Genomic DNA, 22,395 nt, shown 5'->3' on the forward strand with positions numbered 1-22,395 from the left:
AAGAGAAGCTAAATGACTTACCCAGGATGCACACATCATACATGGCAGAGTAAAGATTTGAACTTAGGTACTTTAACTGTAAATCCTATACTCATTTCACTACACCATTCTGTTTGGGAGAGGCAGTGTGGTGCCGTATTCAGCTTACCATTCTGGGAGTCAGGAAGATCTGCTGCTGATACATTCTGATTACGTGACCCCTTGTGCCCCAGGCAGATCTCAAAGATTGTACCTTTACAGTAAGCTTCTCATCTGCATTGCTAGGAGAAGTTTCTTCACCGGGAATGCCCAATGCCAATGAAATCACACGTCTGAATCATCTTCCTGTCCCATGTTCCATCAGATGCTTAATAAATGTGCATTGAATTGGGTTAAATTCTTCTTACAAACCCAGTTTCCCCACACCTCCCCTTTTATTTTTTCCAATTATTTGACCAACTCATGGTGCAGTTAGAGTGCTATGAAATTTGAGCCACTTAATGTGCAAATTCCCTAATGGAAGTGTCCTAATTCTGATACAGATGATAGTGAATATTTGAAATCACTCCCTGACAACTGCCAAAACCTTGTCATGCTGATATTCTGTTTTTCAGGGGTTCATAATTAGCCAATAGCTCATATTTCAAAAGTATTTTATTTACAATTTTCAAATTGCTTTCCTCACAGTTCTGTGAGACTGAGGAATGATGAGGAAAACAACAATAACACAACTTATGATTATAAAATACTTTAAGTTTTGCAAAGTACTTTACATAAATTATCATAATTAATCCTCACAATGACTCTCTGTGGTCGGTGTGGCATTTATTAGTGTCCTCATTATCCACTGGTTCACATATCTACTAAGTGCCTTAGCCTGGATCTGAATTCAGGTGCTGCCTGGTTACAAGTCCAGTGCTCTTTGGACCTCAGAAAACCTCTAGGACCCAGGGGAGGGGAGCGTGCAGCCTGGAGGCCACAGGTGGTCTTGAGGTCACAGGTTCCCCACCCCTGCTGAGTCTAGGCAAACTTCTTCCTTTCTATATGAGGAAGATGAGGAGAAAAGGGAGAAAGCTATTAATCCAGGGCCATGGAGCTAGGTAGTAGTGGGAAGTAGGCTTAGAGGCCAAGTTTCCTATGTTTCAATCCAGGGAAGTTTCTTGGCTACTTTTTGGCTACAGGGGATGAAAATCATAGAATCTAGAGATCACCTAGTACAGCCTCTTCATCTTACAGATGTGAAAACTGAAATGGGAAATTCATTTTCTTAATGTCACATGGGTACCAAGTAGTCTTGATCTGAACCTAGGTCCTTTGATTCCAAATAAAATGTTCTTTCCACTACACATGACCTTTAATTTCTCCCAGCATTATTAGCCTCATTTATGCATCCTACCCACTTGCAAATGTCAATGCCCGGATTCTAGCCCAAGTTTACTGATCCTGAATCCATCATTCTGCTATGCCATATTGTCTCTAGCATGAATGCCCTCATTTTACAGATGGGGGAAATAAAGCTCATAGCAGTAAAGAAAAGAGCCCACTCACTGTTCAATAATCACCTTAGCTTCTATTCATATGCAGCCCAGTGCTGGGGGAGGAAGTCACAGCACTTTCCTGATTGGATGCACCACAAGTTTACATTTTCTAACTGCATTTTGGGTTTTGCAGCTGAATGATGGCTCTTTTGCTTTTCTGTGATTGATTATCAGTGAGAAGTTTTCACTTCTTTTTTCAGACCACCTACAACACAATCTCTCCCCTTTGCTTTTCAGAGGATGACCTTGCCTCATACTTTGCTGAAGAAAATTGAGGCCATCCATGATGAATGCTCCCTTCTCCCCAGACGTAAAACCCATCAAGCATCAGCTGCCATTTTCCTTTTCCTGTAGTCTCTGAGGAAAAGCTGCCAAGATCACTCATCTACTTGAGTGTCTGATGCCATCTTCTCCTGTCTTTAACAGGAACTCATCCTTCGTTCATTTCCCTGCAAGCTTCTAATATTTAGTGTCTCTTTCCTTGTTATCTACAAACATGCTCATATCTTCCTTACCCTTAAAAAAAAGGCTTCACTTGACCTTCCTAGCCCCTCATGCTAATGTACTATATATGTATATATACATACATATATCTATATATCCTATTTTCCCTTTATAGCCAAGCTTCTCCAGAAAGATGGATAATTTTTTAAATTCTTTCTTCCTTTTCTGTTCCTTTCTCTTCTATACTTTATACTCACTTATTAACTTCTTGAAAGCTGGTTTTTGTCTCCTTTTCTCCCTCCCCTGTACCTCTCAACTGAAAACACTCTCGAACCAAAATGTCTTTTAGTTGCTAAATTTGATGGCCTCTTCTCAGTTCTCATCCTTCTGTTAATCATATTCCCCTCCTGGAAACTATCATCAGTCTTGGTTTTCATGCTACATCTTCCTCTGGTCTATCTTTCTGCCTCTCTGACTTCTGCAGAAGGCTGTGGCCAGAGTCAGTTTGGTGAGTGGATAGAATGTCAGATCTGAAGTCAGGAAGATGTGAATGTAAATCCTACGTTAAACACTTACTAGCTGGCCCTCCATTTTCTCATCTGGAAAATGATGGGTTTGGACCTCATGACAACTGAGGTCCCATCTAGCTATAATGTATGATTCTTTTCTGGATCATCATTTGTAAATCTACTGGTAACCATGTGTATACCAAAGAGTTTTGTCTTGGATTTCTCTGTCTGGCTGTCCCATGGGTTCAATGATCATCTCTGTGCTGATGACTCCTATGTCTGTATATCTAGTCCTCATCTCTTCTGACCTCAGTTCTCTAACTCACTTTAGTACATCTTCACTTTGGCATCTCATACTCAAGCCGTCCAAAACAAAGTTCCATTTCTCTCTGAATTCACTTTCTTATGTAACATTCTTGTTTTTGTTAAGGGCACTATCATCCTTCTAGTTACCCTAGTTCATAACCTTAGAGTCATCCTTGGCCTCCTAATTCCCACCCTACTCCATATCTAACCAGTTGCCAAGTCTAATTACAACTTCCCATCATCTCTCCTATGTATCCCCTTCTGTCCACTCACAGCACCATTGCCATGGTTCAGGCCCTTATCACCTCTTGTCTGACCTCTTCTAATAGCCTCCTGATTGGTCTCTCTGCATCATGCCTCTGCCCTCTCTGGCCGATCATCCATGTATTGGCCAAATTGATATTCCTAAAGCACTCTTCTGATTGTGTCATCCCCCTGCCTAAGAAATGCTTTAGTAATTTCCCCAGTGCTTATAGGTTAAAATGTAAACTACTTGGTTTGGTGGTTGAAACACTTCACCATCTGGCTCCAACCAATTTTTCCAGACTTATTTTACATGATTTTCCCCAATCCACTTTATGTTCCAGACAAACTGCCCAAGTTGCTGCTCTTCATGCACAATTTCCCATCTCCTGTCTTGGGACCTTTGTGTGGGTGTCTTTCTTTATTCCTGGTTCAGCTCAGGTTTCCCCTCCTAGCAGGTCTTCAGTCTACTTCTTCCACAAAATTATGGTTCATTTGCTTTTTTATATGTTTTATACTGACTAATCTATGTTCTGGACACATAGAGCTTACCTGAATCCATCTCTGCAAATTTTTTTTTGCAATATACTCTGGGTAAATGGGGCACTTTACCTATTCTTCCCCTCAAGGCCAAGATTTTAAGTACAGCCTAGAAAGAATGACTTTCCTCATTCCAGCTCCTCTGGCCCAGGGGAGTTGTGTATGAGGAGAGACTCTGGGATTTCCACATTTCAGAAAGAAAGGACTTAAATGAAGCTTGAGCTAATGTATCATACTGCAGGTTTGAAAAGTATTCTTTTTAAACAAATGATGCCTTTATTTTTGGTGAATGCTTATGGTGAGACTATCCTATTTTTTAAAGAGAAAGAAAATGAGAAGGAAACATGCTCGTCTATCAGAGTCAATTTAATTTAATTTAGTAAACATTTATTAAGTACTTACTATGTGCTAGGGGATAAAATTCCAGTAACCTGTGAGGAGACAGGGGTTGGGGTCTGGTTGTTTTTGGAAATGTTCAGAATGAATCAGAGGAGTTAGGGATGACTAGTTCTGAATGAAAACTTTTGCTTCAGGAGTTGCATGAAAAATATTAATTTTTGTGAAAACACTATGCTATACTCTTTTTTGAGTCATCATCTTCTCCCAGAGTATATATCATGATCAAGTAAATGAGCATTATAGATAGAAAACTGGACTTGGAATCAGGAGGATATGAATTTAGATCCTGTTTTTTCTATCTGCTTTGAAAATTTTACTTAAATTAATTAAAAGAAATTCCTTAGCTAAAATTCTTCTTGATTTGGTAAATTTTAGCAGTGCACAATTCTAATTACATTGTCTGTTTCAATGAGATGCCCAGAAAAACCTTTTTTTGGCAGTAGATTTAGGAACAAAAATCAGGCTTTAGCAAATACTACAATCCAACCATGTTTTCCTTCTTATAATGGAAACTCATTCCTCATGAAGTTTTCTTTTTATTTTAACATCTTATGCTGCAAATTAAGGAGCAGTGGGGAAAGATTCTGGAGAGAAGATTTTGGTCTTCAGAAATGTAACTACAGGGTTCATATCCAATTTCTTCATCTCCTAGGTAGTGATCAAGATCACAAGAAAACCCAGGACTTTTAAGTGATTCATCTTCATTCCCAACCCTCCTCTGGGATGAGTGGTGCCAAAACAGAAAGCAGATCTAGGAACATAGAGCAAAGCCATTTTGAGAAGATCTGGTTCAGTCATGAACACATCTGTTTCAGAAACTGGAAATAGTGGATTCTCTTAGAATACATTCTCAATTCAAAAATCAACAAAATAATTATGTGGCAGCTATAAATTTAAGAAGCCTCTTATTTTCCAAAAGGTCTAACAGTACGTTACTAATCCCTACATTTGAACAAAATGGGGCTAAGGAGCATTCCTTCAAACATTATAGCTGTGGATTTTTCAAGTTCCAAGCAAGCATTCACCTGATATAGTATGTACTCAGTCTTCTCACATTCATTACCTGACCTCAGCAACTCATTGATGATATTCTCTTGGAGAAGTTGATTAAAAGGGTCCTGGGGGAAATGTTTCAGCATGCAAAATCAATACACTGCCTTCAACAGGTTTAAGGATGAAACTTTTGGAAGATATGTATTAAAAATACTTGTGATAATCTCTAAGAACTGTTGGTTCTCACATTCATGGAAGTAGTTGAAAGATGAATGTTTATGAAAAATATGGAAAATTTCTTTCTGATTCAGGGACTGAGATTCATCCAGTACTCTGTTAAGAAACAAGTTCATCAAACCAATATGTCTAAATCTCAGGGACTCAAAAGAACTTGTTTCATTTTCCACCTGTCAAAAGTTGTAATTCCATTGTCAGCAATTGCCATAAAGAGATCTCAGTTTTGGTACTGGGGATCTACTACTACTGCTACTACTGCTACCACCACCACTACCACTACTACCACCTCTACCATTATCACCTACAAACTCAAGTTCTCTTTCTCTTGAATGAACACCCTGTACAACATCTTCCCCAAATGGTTATCTCACTTCTAACAGGACTCCTGCAGAGATGAGGAGCTCTCTGCCTTATGAAATGGCATGTTTTATTATTGGACAGTCCACCAGGAGAGACAAAAAGGGCAAAGTGAAAAATAGAAAGACTTCTTCCTACTGGCCACCATGATGTGGAAATTCCCAAGAATGTGATAACCCAAATCCAGAGTTGCCAGGACAAAGAAAAAATAACACAAACAGTTAGAAAGAAAGAATCCTAGAACCAAGAAACTGCTGTTAAAATCCTACAAGACTTAGGAGCTATCACTCTGGAGGAACAGAGCACAGAGTCTGATATTCTAAAAGGCAAAAGATGAAGACCTACAACCAAGAATAATTTATTCACCAAAATGAATATAATCCATGGAACCTGACATATACTCTTCCTGACTCCTTTGAAATCTGACTTTCTAAAATCTAGGGTTGCCAGTGTTGCCATCCTTCCATCATAGCTGAAAGTTCCTCTCTTGGTGAGCACCAGAATTTTCTGATGTTGCTTCTTCCACCTTAGGGAGGGTAAAATCACCACCAAATCAAGTAGACTTGTTATTAGCTGCTCTATTTTTTGTGTGGGAGAGCTTTAGCAAATATCTGCATTATTGTTATTATACATTATATAATATACAAATTATTATATATTAATATGTAAATAAATGAAATATTAAAAATAAAAATACAAAATATGTAAAATAAAATATATATAAAATAAAATATGTATTAATATGTAAAATATATTATAAGATATATAAAGATTATACACCTGTGAAAGGTGCATGACCTGTTTCTTGAGTTTCTGGCCTATTATCTCTTTCTATCCAACTGGTCCATAGAATATTCTGATGACAAAAATCACTTCTGTCTATCCCTTCATAGATCTTCACACATATCCTTTCCACTATACTTTCTCCTTTATGTTCAAGGTAGATGGATTTAACCTCAAAACATTTATAGATTCTTGAATTCAGTACTGGAGAATACATTTTAGAAAGGACATTGGCAAACTTCACCAAGTCTAGAAGAGGGTAATCAAGATGGTTATGGGATTGGAAGTCATGCCAAACCAGGATCATTTGAAAGACCTGGGATTTTTCAGCCTAGAAAAGAGTGATATGGTTGGAATTGGGAGGGGAAGGGTCTAATAATTATTTTTAAGTACTTGGAGAGCTGTTATGGGGAAGAGAGACTAGGCTTGTTTCATTTGTTCCCAGAGGAAAGAACTGGAGACTTGACTGAAAACTGAAGAGAGGCTTATTTCAGTTCCATAAAAGGAAAAAATAAGTCTCACGAACCTAACAGTTGGAGCCATCCAATAATGAGATTTGATACCTCTGGAGGGAGTAAGTTCTCCATCACTGTTGTTCTTTAAATCAAGGCTAGATAATCCCAGGCCAAGGAAGTTGTAGGGTACTTGTCTGTGTAGATAAGGGTTAAGGGAGATGACTCCTGAGGCCACTTCTGATTAAGATTGTCTCATTCCCTGTTTTAGCTCTTACCAGTCCATATCCATAGTAAAAAATATAGAAGTTTGGGGATCACATGCATCTTGGTTAAGCCCTCCAGAATGAAATCTTCAGGCTGGCACTGCATCAACACAATTGCAAAATGAGATTTTGTTAGCAGCGGTACTGTGTCTTCCATCTTCATTCATTTTAAAAAGTCTGAGCAACTTTTTAAAATGAATGAAGATGGATAACAGAAGTCATAGAAATATGACCCAAAGGGGAACTGGACTGGACCTGAAAAATTTAGCCTTCTGACTCTTAGGGAATTGAATGAACTCTGAGTTCAGGTGCTTTGTATTTTTTACTATGTGGTTACATGAATAGATAAGTTCGAGTGAGTCAACCTGTCCCAATCAGTCTGGTCTTACTGTCCTATCACTTGACAGGCTCAGTCTCAGATGATGAGTTTAGAGAATAGATTAGTTACTGTATCCTTTATAGGTTGAATAGCACCGAACACAGAATTTGTACTTTTAAAAATGAGTGTTTTGATTAGTAAGGGCATAAAGTGTCATTATCTAGGGACTGAGACGATTATGAGCACAATAATTAGAAAACCAACTATCTGGGGCAATGAGGAAAAATTAGCAAATTAATAATGGATTTAGAGTTATGTGAAGCATCATCATTGTTTGACTTAACTGAGATTTAAATTAAATTACAGTTATTGGTGCTTCAAACTGTTGACTATGCATGATCCTTCTATGAAATATGCAAAATTCAAATACACCGCCCTCAAACCCACTTTCACTTTATCATATTGGTTTTGTTTACTTGTTCAATCACTCATTGAGTTACTCACCAGATTTGCTGAAGTCCTACCAAGAGCAAGCATCTTTGGGGGATATAAAGATAAATAAGGCAGCCAAAGAATTACAGAATCCTAGAATTTTAGATTTGAAATGAACCTCAGGGAACATCTAGCTCAATCCAAAGCTTAAAGAAATCCCTTCCAGAAAATACCTGAAAGTTGATCATCCAGCTCTGCCTGAAGACCTCTCAGGAGGGGTAGGTTATTGCCTCTTGTGGATGTGGTGTTTGTGGCCGGCTCTCTTTCTTAGACAGTTTCCCCTTAACAAGAAGTCACCTCTTTGCAACTTCAGACCACTGGTCCTGGTTCTGCCCTTTGGACCAAACAAATGCATTTAATTTCTCTGCCATGAGACAATTCTCTCTCCTCTCTTCCCCTCCCTCCCTCCCTCTTTTCCTCCTCCTCCTCCTCCTTCTTCTCTTTCTTCTTCTTCATCTTCTTCTTCTTTGTCTTCTTCTCCTCTTTCTTCTTCTTCTTCTTCATCTTCTTCTTCTTCTTTGTCTTCTTCTCCTCTTTCTTCTTCTTCTTCTTCTTCTTCTTCTTCTTCTTCTTCTTCTTCTTCTTCTTCTTTCTTCTCCTCCTCCTCCTTCTCTCTCTGTCTCTCTCTCTGTGTCTCTCTCTCTCTTTGGTCTACAAGTTTGGCTTTTTTCAACTTTTTATTCTGAACCACTCTTTCTCATATGTTTTTCCCTATCCTTACCTTTTTTCTTTTTAACCTTTGCACTGAAGTCACCACGTATCAGAGTATATTTTGATTTGATTTTGAGGGTCTTTCCCAGTATTCCACAGAATTTTTCTACCATATCATCCTGATGTCCGGGCACAAGTTTCAATTATTTTTGTGGGGGTCTTTTTTCATAGAGCCATACCCAAAGACCAAATCCATGAAATAATATTTCTTGAACTCTGAAACACATAATAAAACCCAGTGCACAACTGCTTTCATTGCTGAGATTTTCCAACCTTATATCTATGACGGATAACACAGTCAACAAGGTTTTATTCATCTGTTAAGCACTCCCTATGTGTTAGGCACTGTGCAACATGGAAGGAAAATGAGCTGGGCTCAGAGTGGAAAAGGACAAAAGTAGATCTGTGGGAAACTGCAAAGCACTTTTACTGATCTTAAACTTCCCATAGCTGTGAAATCCCATCTTTTTTTGTCTTTTTAAAATTTTTATTCTTTTTAGTTCAACATTCATATTTTAATTTTGAGTTCCAAAATCTAGTTTTCTCCCTCTCTCCAACCCCTCACCATCTACTGAGAAAACAAACAGTATGATACCCATTCGACATGTAAAGTCATCTAAAGCATGTTTCCATTTTAGCCATTTTGGGGGGAAAAGCAAGAAAAATAAAGCAAATGAAAAAATGTTTCAATCTGCACTCAGAGTTTATCCGTTCTCTTTTTGGAGGTGGAAAGCATTTTTCATCATGAGTCCTTTGAAATTTTCATAGATCATGATAGTGATCAAAATAGCTAGGTCTTTCGCAAGTGATTATCATTACAATATTGCTCTTATGTGTACAATATTCTTCTGGTTCTGCTCACTTCACTTTTATACTTTCATATAAGTATTCTCAGGTTGTTTTTTTCTGAAACCATCCCCTTTGTCATTTCTTATAGCACAATGGCATTCCATCATAATCATACAGCAAAATGTGTTCAGCCAATTAATGAAGGCCCATTTTTTCAGTATAAATATCTTAATATATATGTGTATATATACGCTTATAAATGTGTTTCTATATGTCACTAACATCTAAAGTGCTGTCTAAAGATGAGCATCCCATAGAAGGTGATGGTGGGTGTGAGCAGGCTGCAATATACAGCCAACTCCAAACGAGAACAGAAGTAGACAGTGTCATCAAAGAATTGTGTGATAGGAAGAGAAGATGGGTTGGTCTTGTATTGAGAATGATGGGTGACAGCTGGATATCCAAAGTGCTCCCTTGATACCCTTGCAATATCAGAAGAAAGTAAGGAGGGTCTAGCATGTTGAGTAGATTGCTGTGTTGACCTTTGGGTGGTACATGGAGAAGAGTTGTCTGCGATGAATAGACATGGACAGTTTTTGATCTGCATAGTTGGAGGGAATTCAGTTCAGTAAACATTTATTAAGCACCTACCGTGTGTCAGGACTGTACAAAGCACAAGAAAGAGGCAAAAGACAGTCCTCAGGAGCTTATAACCTAATGGGGAGAGGGGAACAATATGCCATGCAACAGATATATACAAAATAAGGTATACACAGGTTAAATAGGAAATAATTAACAGAGGGAAGGCACTGGAGTTAAGAGAGGTTGGGGAAGGCTTCCCTTAGGAAGTAGGATCTTAGCTGGGCACACCTAAAGGATATCACAGATACAGGAGTATTAGACTGGAATGTGTTTCTGCTGTCTTGTCTCAGGCTTGATTTTTGTTCGTTTATTTATTTGTCTGTTTTGCTCCTCTATTGGTGGACTCCTTCATTGATAGCATCTAGTGACTGCCCATGCCCCAAAGGGAGAATGCTCACTTAGGGTCTTCTCTACCCTCAGGCCATATGGCCCTAAGAAACCACCCTTCTTTCTTGGCATCTGAGTTTGTTCTTTCATATGCCAAGCAAAGAGGATGGAGTCTCCAAGTTCTAAAAAGTCAGGAAAATGAGCAGCCATAGTCATTTAGGAGTCTAAGTCTAGTCCAGGTTTTGCAGCATTGATTCACTGAGGAGTAAAAAGTGGCCTTTAGGAAATATCTTCTGGACTCCAGATCAGTGGAAACTTAAACAGAGACTCATCTACCAGTCATGACACATTTGGGCCTGAACTTGGGACCAGTGGTATGTAGGACCCTACAAGTCCCCTTCCCAGCCAACTGAGGTGCTGTAACAATAATAATAAGAATTTCTATAGCACTTTAAGGTTTGCAAGGTGTTTTACAAGTATTTGCTCATTTTATCTTGACAAAAATCCTAGGAGGTAAGTGCTGATATTATTCTCATTTTACAACTGCTGAAACAGATAGAGAGGTTAAGGGACTTGTCAAGAACCACACACATAGGGTCCGAGACCAGATTTGAACTTGGATCATTCTGAATCCAAGACCTGCACAAGACCACTGTGTATCCCAGCTGCCTTAGAGGAATATAGAGGAGAGTATGCCCAGAAGTTATTAGGGGAAAGTTTTTGTTTCTATCTTGTTTTTAATATATCTTTGAAATAAATATCCCTTTGTAAGTGCTTTTAAAATGTTTTTCTCTGATTAATATAGAATTAGAACTCCCCTCTCTCCAGATGGTTAAGGGTAATATGTGTTTCCTTCAAGTGTTGTCCTTTATATCCTTTGGCAATTTAGCTCTTGGGATAATGGATCTTTCTCTAATAAATTTGTAGCAATTCCTTATGGATATGGGGAAAAACATTTTTATTAGAAATGTTTGCACCAAAGACTTTTCCAATTGTTTTTTTTTTCTTTTTCTGTATGCCTTAAAAATTATTTTATATACTTAAATCCTATAATTTCTTCTGTTTGTTGGTTACAGGAATTTTCCTCTTTTTGAAAACTGTAACATTTATAGTTCCACTTCTAAAATTTTTATTCATATATAAACGTACATATGTATACACACACACATATTTAGACCATTATCTATTTGGAATTGACTGTGACATAAGGAGTAAAATGGAGATCTAGTCAGATTTACATTCTTTGCCCAAAACTGAACCATTCTTGTATTTCTGATATAAATCTAAATTTATAAAAGTAATGAACATTTGATCATATTGCTCTATTCCATTTATTATTTTTATTATTTGTGAACCAATAGTCATTAATGATATTGACTTGGCTCTTTCTGTGAGGCCAATGTGGTTCTGTCCCACAAAGCTTATAACCATAACATAAAGAGAACCATATTTGTAAAAAACAGTTTACATATAGAGATTGAGTTTTTGAATGCTTGATAGAATTCACTTATGAAACTTGATGCCTTTCTATATGGCAATTCATTAATGACCTGAATTTCTTCTGTTGAGCTGGGTTTTTTTAGGTTATACTTATTTTGCCACTGTATTTTCCATTTTTGTAAATGTACATCTATTTTTTTGTCTTCCTCAGTCTCATTGGCATATAACTTTGTATAATAGTCTGAGAGTTGCCTTTATTTCAGTGGCATTCCTTGTGATCTCTGCTTTTCCTTTGTGATTTTGATAATTTGATTTTTTCCTTTTTCCTTGTTTTGAGTAAATTTTTAAATGGTTTGCTGATTTTATTGTTGTTCCTTAAAACAACCCATATGCTTATTGTACTTATTCATTTTTTTTCTTTTCTTTCCAATTTTATTTCTATCCCTTTTGGTTCTCATGGTCTCTTGCTTTGGATTTTTTGATGTATTAATTTGTAATTTTCTAATTAGGTTATCTGAAAACAATTCGTTAGTTTTCTAAGTAAGGAGTATATGCTTTTGTTCAAAATGCTGGAATCTGGTTCCATACCGCTTGGATGTCAGTATTATTTACCCTGTGTCCCCAGTAGCCAGTCGTCAAATGAAAGATCTTTCATAAGTTTCGTTTAATATTTACCACTTTATTTGGCTCCATTTCAAGAAACTCTCTGATTAAAAATATCAGATTTTTTTGCATACTAGGAAACAAAATACAATTTAGTTGGTAAAATAGAATGTTATCAAGAGCAATGGGTTTGTATATGAGAGAAAGGGGAAGCCTATTGTCAGAATATTAAAAAAAATAATATTGACGAGGCAAGAACAATTTGCAAATTAATTATTTTGTACTCATATATTTGAAATTTAGATAAAGTGGTGGTTGCAATTCAAGCACAATGTCACTTATCTGTGGGTACTTCTAGTTTTTATGAAAAATAATATGGCTCAATTTTTCTTTTTACCCATGGAAATAGAGTTCTGGGGACCTGTCTATCATTCTAATCAAAAGAAATAAATTACCACTGGAGATTTTTAGAGCAAGGTGATTTCTGAGGTAGAGAATTCAAAATGAAATTATTTTCAGTTTCTGGGAAGTCTTTGAAGTGGTTTGCCCTGAGCCATTATAAGGCAATGTCAAATATGGGGGACCATTAAGCACAGGGATTGAGGTCAGGATCATTTCTATTAAGGTCATTCAAAGTACATCTTCTTCCTCAGAATGGGAAGGACTCTCAACTCCACCAAGCCGAAGAGTTTGAATCAGAATTTAGAATCTATGGTACAATATTTGTACAATCCAAGACTGCATTAATCAGAGCACAATGTCAAGATCAAGGGACACCATAGTTCCTATACTTTGCCCTGGCTAGGTCACCTTCTGAGTATTGTTAGCAGTTCTGACATCACATTTTAGGAAGTTCGTGGATTTGCTGCAATTCCTTCACCGGGGAGCAATACAAATTTTGCTTGTTATTAAAAGACTGGTCAAAGGAAAGCGGGATGCTTAGCTTGAAGAAGAAAAGGTTTAGTGGGGGCACAATAGCTGCAGTCAAGCATCTCAAGAGTTGTCATGGGGTACTACAACTAGACTTGGCCTTCTTGGCCTGGGTAGACAAATGTAGGATAAATAGAGGGAGATTGCAGAAAGGCAGGCAAATATTGGCCCAGTGTACAGAATGGATAGTAATAATAGCATACATATATCTACATATATATGTATATATATACATACATACATACACACACACAAACACACACACACACACACAAATGTGAAACTTACTTCGTGCCAGGTATTGTGCTAAGCATTTTACAATGATCTCATTTGATCCTCACAACAACCCTGGGAGAGGTAGATGCTATTATCATCCTCATTTTACAGAACTGAGGCAAATGGGTTGAGTGACTTGCCCAGGATCACACAGCTAATAAGTATCTGAGGCTGAATTTGAACTCAGGTCCCCCTGGCTCTATTCACTCCTCCACCTAGCTGCCCCTTAATAGATTTCTAACAAGAGAAATGGAGAAGGGAACGGGTATTTATAAGGGGCCTACCATGTGCCAGGCACTCAGCCAAATGTCCCATTTGACCATCTGTGCTGCTGCTAGAGTTCATTCAGCAAAAGTTAGATGAACATTTGTCAGGAATGGAGAAGAAGAGATTTGCATTCAGGTATGACCGTGGATATGCTGTCAACTTTGGATTTTTGCAATTGCTTGAAATAACTTCACCACTGGCGTCTCCATCCTGTGGGAGCCCTTTAGAAATGGATGCCTGGAATCTGATGATCCTGCTCTAACGTGGAAAACATTAGGTCAAAACTTTTATTGACGATACCATATGCTGGTGGGCACATACACACATATTCACATACATACTTCTCATTTTTTATTCTAAAATATTCTTACATACACACACATTTATATTCACAGAGACAACTTACAAATATCTGTATTAGTAAAGTTGAGTTTTTAGTATTATATTTTACCCCCAACAAAATTATTTTCCAGCTTCTATTTGGCAAAGGTTGTCATGAAGGTGAATCTTCATTTCTGAGCCCTCCTTGGGAGTGTGGCTACAGGGTGAGCTGGGCCAGGGACATAACTGGCTTCAATTTAAGAATTGACTCTGGCTGAGTCTGATCAAACCACAGTCACCAGGAGAGCTGACTCCTTTGATTGTCTGCTGTGGGGTCTTTGAAGGGGATCACTGTGTTTCTGTGATACAGCTAATGGAACATGAAATCCACACTTAATTTAACTTCTGTTACAAGATATAACGTGCTCTTCACTTTTCTTATGATCCAATTTGCCACTTGGCATGGGCATCTCTGTTTGGACAAGCCTGAGAATAAAAACATAGCTCTCTGATGTGACTGGAGGGAGCTCATCTCTAGGAACAGGCTGATCACATAGCATGTTTTCTGAAGCTACTATTAGCTAGTGAGAGAATGTTCTTTGTAGACCCCAATTTTATTCTCATTCCATGTGAAAGGGACTTTCTTTGAGAACTGTGTACTCAGGAGTTGACTTAGTATTATTATTTTTAATGTTTACCTTATGCATTTTCTCAATTTGCTTTGAAACTGAGTAGTTTTCCCAGAATGATTCAAGGGAGCTCTATCTGTGGCAACATGGAATGGGAAAAACTACACCAAAGGAATGGAGGGGGCGGGGCAGGATAAGGGTGGAGAGAAGGAGGGACTTGTTTCACTTTCTAGACTTCAGAAGTTCCAGAATCAGCAGTCATAGTCAAGTTGAAGAGGTTATAGTCATTCTCTCTTTACAGGTGAATATTTCAGAATCTCCGTGAGCAGAGAAGCTTGGTTACTTTGAGTGTTTCAGGATGACTGTTTGAACTTAGGAGAGCAACAACCTTCTAGAACGCCCTCCTACCCCCACCAAATGGAGAGACTATCCAGGTTAACTGATCTTATTTTGGACATGGTTGTCAAGTGTAGAAAACTCTAGCTCAGACTTCCCATTGGCTTGTCCATTGGCTCTGGCTGGCTCAATTTTCTCCTCTGGGAGGTTTTCCTTGTTCCTTTTGGCAAATGCCTGGCTGATTTCTGCATAAGTCTTGTTTTTGGTCTCAGGAAGGACAAAATAGAGGTAGGTTGCTCCTAATAAGCAGATTACGGCAAAGACGAGGAAGCAATATGTTTTCAAACCTGCCTGTAGGTAGACAGAAAGGAAAGTTTTATTGAAAACATCAACATATTCAGCAAGAGATTATAACAATTTTGGATTTAGGAATGGGTAGAGATTCAGTTGGTTTGCAATGCGACTAACAGTTCCAAAACACGCACTGATTTTGAGAATGCCATACCCAGGAAGCACTATTATCCTATAATCATTTATATAAAAAGACTAAAAAAAAAGACATCTGGAAGAGATTAAGAAGTCTCTACGACTTGGTTTTCACACATCAATTCCTGAAAATAAACCAATATGATGACAAAATGTCGATAACAACTGGAAGCTATGGCGAATGCACACTTGTTAACATGCATTCAGTACTTATTAAGTACCTCCTATATAAGAAGGTGCTGCAGATCATTGATTAAAAATGATGCAATCCTTGATCCTAACGAGTTTACCTTCTGCTAAAGAGAATATGACACACAAACAGATAAATATAAAAACAAGGCAAGAAGTGATTGAGGCTAAAACAGAGACCAAAAGTATTCTTAAAAAGCTTGAGCAGGGAAAGAAGAATCACTCCAAGAATCATTTATTAAATGACTGTTACATGCAAGGTCCTGTTCTGGAGCACTGGGGGATGCAAAAAAAAAAAAAAAAGTGAGACATTGTCCCTATGCTGAGAAGTTTATAATGTACTATGAGAAATGCATTTATTTACTCACTCAACTAATATTTAATTACTGACTCTTCTGTGCAAAGCACTGTGCTAGATACTGTTATCAATCAATAGATTTATCAACAAATATTTATTAATTTATTATTCTGTGCGGACATTGTGATGAATATTGGAAATGCTCAGAAAGCATCAAAATAGTGCTTGCCTCAAGGATCTTAAATTCTAATGAGGAAGACTACTTATAGATAAATAGGTATGCATACATTAGAACAGAAGGCATGAGTAGTTGGGAGGGTCAGGATAGACCTCCTGCCAAAGGTAGTGACTGAAGTAAGTCTGGAAGGAAGGTGGAGATGTGAAGAGTCAGAGGTGAGGCAGAGAATGTTTCAGGCACAGAGGACAGTCAGTTCAAAGGCAAGGGGAGACAGTAGATGAAACATTGTGTGTGAGCAATAGCAAATTTCATTGGATCATTCAGCTGCAAGGTACCTTAGAGGTCTTTGAGTCCAATCCTCTCATTTTAGAGATGAGGAAACTGAGGAACCACAAATGTAAGGTCATACAAGTAGTAAGTAGTTTGGGTAGAGTTTGAGGGTATCTTTACCCCAAATCCAACGTTTGTGTGTTTTGCCACTTAGCTGTCTGCTAGGAGGGTGGCCTATAGGGTGTGTGAAGGGAAATAATCACTGACAAAGTAAGAAGAGGGCAGGTCATGAAGGGCTTTAATTAACATAAAATTTTGCATTATAGTATTTGCACATGTATTTTACTCTTTTACTGTTATTAACCATTTTTCAGTCGCATCCAATTTTTTTGTGACCCCATTTGGGGTTTTCTTGACAAAGATACTGGATTGGTTTTCTATTTCCTTCTCCAGCTCATGTTACAGAAGAGGAAACTGAGGCAAACAGGATTAAGTGACTTTCCCAGGGTCACACAACTAGTAAGTATCTCAGATTGGATTTAAACTCAGGAAAATGAGTCTTCCTGACTCCAGGCCCATTACTTTATCCAGTATTCCACCTACCTGCCCTATTCTTTTACTGACCCATGAGATGTGGAGAAGGCAGGGATTATGTCTAACCCAAACTTTGTCACTCCTCTCTCCTCCTGCATGTAACATAACTTCCAAGTGGACACTACACAAAAGTTTGTTGCTTGTGTTGCTGTAAAAGGTAAAACTCACCTCCCCTGAATGGTTTTAGGTATGAATCTGTCTAGGGGAGTGGGCAGAAGATGGAACGATATTTTGAGTCCCTCTAGGATTGTGTGGGACAAGTCTGAGATGGAACTGACGAAGCAGGAGCCAGAAGATGTGGAAGTCGGCCTTGGAAAGCCCAGACCTCTCTCCTACTCAGTGACGGAAGCACAGTCAGCATTTCCAACATCCTTTTACAAACTTATATAAATGCCATTAGAGAGCCTCACATCATTTCTCTAAATATATCTCTGAGAATTACTAGAACTGATCATCAAAAGACTGTATTTTCCCTATGACACAGGAAAAAGCGATTTCTTTTTAAATCCCATAGTAATCCCCAACAGGGCTAAAAATATAGCTTCAGTTTTGGCAAAGAATCCTTCTTAGGAAAAGCAGTAGTTTCTATTGTTAATGAAATAGCTTAATTAAATCATCAGGAGCGTCCCTTATGTCTTACTTAGTGATGATAAATTAATTCAAAGTACAGTCACAAGAAACTTATAAATAACTTTCTGGCCAAAGAATAGTCATATATACAGTTTAATTCTTCTGAAAGTGACTTCTTTCTCATCTGAACTCAAAGGATTTTGCAGTCCCTTATATACTTAGGATTAAAGTTTTAGAATTGAAAAGGACAATGGAGGCTATTGTGTTTAATTCTCCTCATTATAAAGTTGGGGAAACTGAGGCACAGAGAAGTTTTGATCGCACAGTCAATAAATGTCTGTGACAGGATCAGAACTCAGGTCTTGCAGATTCTAAGTCCAGCGCTCTTCCTGTTGCTTCACCTAGACACTTATTAACAATTCAATAGCACTTTCAGGTTAGAAAGTCACTTTCTTTACAATTTTGTAGGTAGTGGGAATTCTACAGAAGTATCTTACCCACAATCACCCAGGTTCAAGTGTCTGAAGTGGTATACTAACCCAGATCTCTTGGCTCTAAGCCTAAGAGTCTAGGCAGTAAGCCACGAGCTCTGGTATATCTAGCCAAGTAGCAAAGACCTCTAGTGAAGGACCAGTGACCAGCTGTGTCTACCATCCAAGGACTAACCTACGCAGAGCCTGCCTCATCACCAGAAGGTTGGCTACTAGTTTTGGTTGTTTTTGGTTGATGCTGTTTTGTTTTTTGCCATAGCAGCTCATGCAGACTCTAAGGTATAACAAGATATTACTCTAATAATAAGAATCTCAATACTTATATAGTGCTTACTATGTACCAGGTACTGTACTAAGCATGTTTACAAATGTCTCATTTGGTCCTCACAACAACACTAGAAGGTAGGTGCTATTATTACCCCCAATTTGCATATGAAGAAACTGAGGCAAACAGGGTTAGGTGGCTTGGCCAGGATCATAGAGCTAGTACATATCTGAGGCCACATTTGAACTCAGGTCTTCTCAACTCCAGGCTTGGTGCTGTATCTACTGCACCGCCTAGCTAGCCTTGAGATTTAATGTTTTATCCTTACCATCCCAACTCAAGAGGGCAAACTCCTTGAGAGTAGGGACTATGTGTCTTTCCTGTCCATATCTCTCCCAAGTTCTTAATACAATGCATGGCCCATGGTAGGTGCTTACTATATGTTTGTTGAATGAATGGATGGATGGACTGATAATGTAATGTGTCAACAGGTTTTACACCTTGAGGACTCATGTATCAGGATTTTTCTTTTCCTGGGTATTTCAAAAGTCTTAGTGTACTTAGTGCACTAACAGTTTTGGGATTCTTTGTCATTCTTTTTGTGAACTACAAACATTTATTATTAGCTTAAGTATGAATGAAGTCTTGAACAAAATTTGCTTGCTGAACATGTGAAAATGGTTATGGAGCCTTGAAACAAAAGGAATGAAAACATATCCAGGAAGATCAAATACCCTCATTTCCTTTAAGGACTGGACCAATGTCTTACATAAAGACCAATATTTTTTTAAAAAAAAGGTCCATCTGGGCAACAGAAAGCTTTCATGGGATCCCAATTAATATATTTGCTAAATGTTCTTCCTTGTTGTGGATAAACTTTGTTTTCCAACTGTAACAGAACAAAGCACATCCTTCTGAACTTCATATTATCAGTTGGATGTTAGAGACTTGACACATCCAATTACATTGTTTTCACATAACCCCAGGATCAGTGTCTCAGTCCTCATGTACCCAGTGGCAAACAAATGTTTGAGGAAGCTAACAGGGGATGATAACTGGAGACAAAGTGGTACCAAGCTGATGCATATCTTCTTAGACAGCTGTGTTCTAATACATTCCATAACAATGAAATGTTTAATGGAATTTACTTCCCCATCCCCAAGCTGGTGAATTGTTTGAATTATTTGGCATGGATACAGACATGGTAGTCTGTCAATGGAATAGAGAAAAAGAACAATTTACATTTATAATTTATGTAACATTTTCCACATACTTATTTAATTATCACAACAGTTTTGTGAGATGGGCAGCAGAAGTGTCATAATTCCCATTCTACAGATGATGAAACTGAGTTTGGAGAAGCTAAGAGGCCTGATCAAGGTGGCATCACTAATACGCATGCCTGCTGTCACACCATCATTTCTATCAGAGGGCTGCTGGGGAGAAAGTACTTTGTAAATTCATGTTCTCGTTCCATCATTTCAGTCATTTTTGACTCTTTGTGGCCCCTTTTGGAGTTTTCTTGGCAAAGATACTGGAGTGGTTCGCTATTTCCTTTTCCAGTACATTTTGCAGATGAGAAAACTGAGGGAAACAGGGTTAAATGACTTGCCTAGGGTCCTTCAGCTAGTAAGCGTCCAAGGCCATTTTTGAATTCGGGAAGATGAGTCTTTTGGACCAACAAGCCTGGAACTCTATCCCCTTTGTCACCGGGTTGCCCCTTGTAAATTCATAAATTCAAAATATTGAATATCTCAAAAATATGATAATACTTATATACAAAAATACATACAAAAATATGAAAATACTTCAAGAATGATTTCTTTGGCATAGATACGGCTTCCCACCTACATAGATTGCAGCCGTTCCATGCTTTAGTGGAACGTTTCCATGGATTACCAGGGCTTGAAAAATCTATCACCTGCTGACCAACCTTTCCAGACTTAGCACCTTGGACACTCAACTCCAAATCCTACACTCAGAGTATGAGCCTAAAGTCAAAGCCTTTCCCATTAAAAAAAAAAAAGTATGGATCAGATCATGTGCTTTTTTTGGTGTAGCCTTTAACAACCCAGGGTAATTTCAGGCATGATAATATATTAGAGTAAGACTTCAGCAGATGAGGATGATAATGGTGTTTAGGTTGCAGGACTGTGACTTGACCCCAGGCCTTCAAATTCGATATCAAATATTATTTTTAAACTATCATGCTGCAGTCTCCAGCTTTTAAACTGAATAATGGCAGCAAATATTTAGATAGCACTTTATAGTTGGCAGAATACTTACACATTTAATTCATTTGATTCTCCCAACAACTTTGTGAGGTAAATGCTATTATTTATCTCACTTTTACAGATGAGGAAACTGAGACTGAGAGAGTCTAGTGACTCAGCCAGGGTCACACAGCTGGTAAGTGTCTGAGGTCAGATTTGAACTCAGGTCTTCTTGGCTCTAGTCTACCAACCAGTAATCTCTATCATATAATCAGATGCCAGATAATAATATTACAGGACTCTTGGGAACATAACATGATGACCGTATGAGTTAATATGAAGAATTAATGAAGGAAAAGATCTCACAAATCATATGGATAAATGCTCTTTACAATATTTTCAACTAATGGTTATCTAGAGGTTACCTGAAAAGTCCTTTAGTGATAGAGAACCCATTATCTCTGAACCCATTATCAACTACACATTCTACTTTTGGGCAGACTAGTTATTAAGAATTTTTTCCTCTTATATTGAGCTGAAATCTACTTTTCTGCAATGTCCACTCATTGTCCTCCGGCACCAAGAATAAATCTAATTCTTTTTTTTTTTATTTTTAAACATGGTAGCCCTTCCAACTATTGATAATACCTCTCAAGTCCTCCTATAGTCTTCTCTAGATGATGATGTAAATTGGCTTCACTCCCCATGCCTCACAATCACCTTTGTAGACTCGTAGTGAAAAATGACTTTTGGATGCTTATTCATGAATTAGAATAATAGACTGACAGTGGTCCTATGACTCCTGTCCTTGAATATCCTTTTACCTCAGTTTATCATTGGTGATCTATTGAATATCTCAAGGAACACTGCATGGGACACTGCCTTTTTGACTCTTGCCTAAACCTCTATTTTCTGTTTTTATCATATGAAGATAAGTAAAAAAAAAAATGAGACAGCTAGGTGATGCAGTGGATAGAGCCCCAGGCCTGGAGCCAGGAAGACCCGAGTTCAAATCCAGCCTCAGACACTGACTAGCTGTGTGACCCTGGGCAAGTCACTTAACTCTGTTTGCCTCAGTTTTCTCATCTGCAAAACGAGCTGGAGAAGGAAAAGGGAAATCACTCTAGTATCTTTTCCAAGAAAAAAAGAGGGAGATATGACTAAACAATAAGAACAGAAAACAAAAACTTTAATGGCTTTAATATCCTTTTTTCTTCATAAAATTCTCATAAGCCAACAAAGGAGTCAAGGAAAAAATCATTGATTATCTTCATTTGACATGAGGAACCAGGTTGTGCATGGCTTAGTTGACTGGTACTTGTGTATCTACCCAGCCTACATCCTCTGTATGTAGTAAGCTCCAGGAACTCCTCCCCCTGATCACTAAAATAACAACAGTAATGGTAGTAATGGTAATAACTAGCATTCATATAATGCTTTAAGATTTACAAATTTCCTATACAAATATTATTTCACTTGATCCTCACAACAATCTTAAGAGAGGAGTGCCATAATTATTCCCATTTTACAGGTGGGAAAACTGAGGCAGACATTGGTTAAGTGACTCGCCTGGGGTCACACAGTGAGTACTGTTATACATCAATTCCCTTCCTTCTCTCTATGGTCCAAAGGGTGTCATGAAGAGTTGGATATGACTGAAACAACTCAACAACAATAACATCTTTTTTTATGTTCTACTTTACCTGATAGAAG

General features: G+C 38.0%; 1 protein-coding gene across 3 annotated transcripts in view; it reads right to left on the reverse strand.

Moving 5' to 3' along the window:
* Positions 1-12,424: 12,424 nt before the first annotated feature.
* SLC2A9 (solute carrier family 2 member 9) overlaps positions 12,425-22,395 on the reverse strand; it is a 327,171-nt gene continuing 317,200 nt past the window's right edge. For all 3 annotated transcript variants that reach the window (XM_072620227.1, XM_072620226.1, XM_072620225.1), the window contains one exon: positions 12,425-15,479. In XM_072620227.1, coding sequence (XP_072476328.1) covers positions 15,228-15,479 — 252 coding nt within the window. In that variant the 3' untranslated portion in view covers positions 12,425-15,227. The remainder of the gene's footprint in view (positions 15,480-22,395) is intronic.

This window comes from Notamacropus eugenii, chromosome 6 (assembly GCF_028372415.1).
Source record: "Notamacropus eugenii isolate mMacEug1 chromosome 6, mMacEug1.pri_v2, whole genome shotgun sequence".
Lineage (NCBI taxonomy): Eukaryota > Metazoa > Chordata > Mammalia > Diprotodontia > Macropodidae > Notamacropus > Notamacropus eugenii.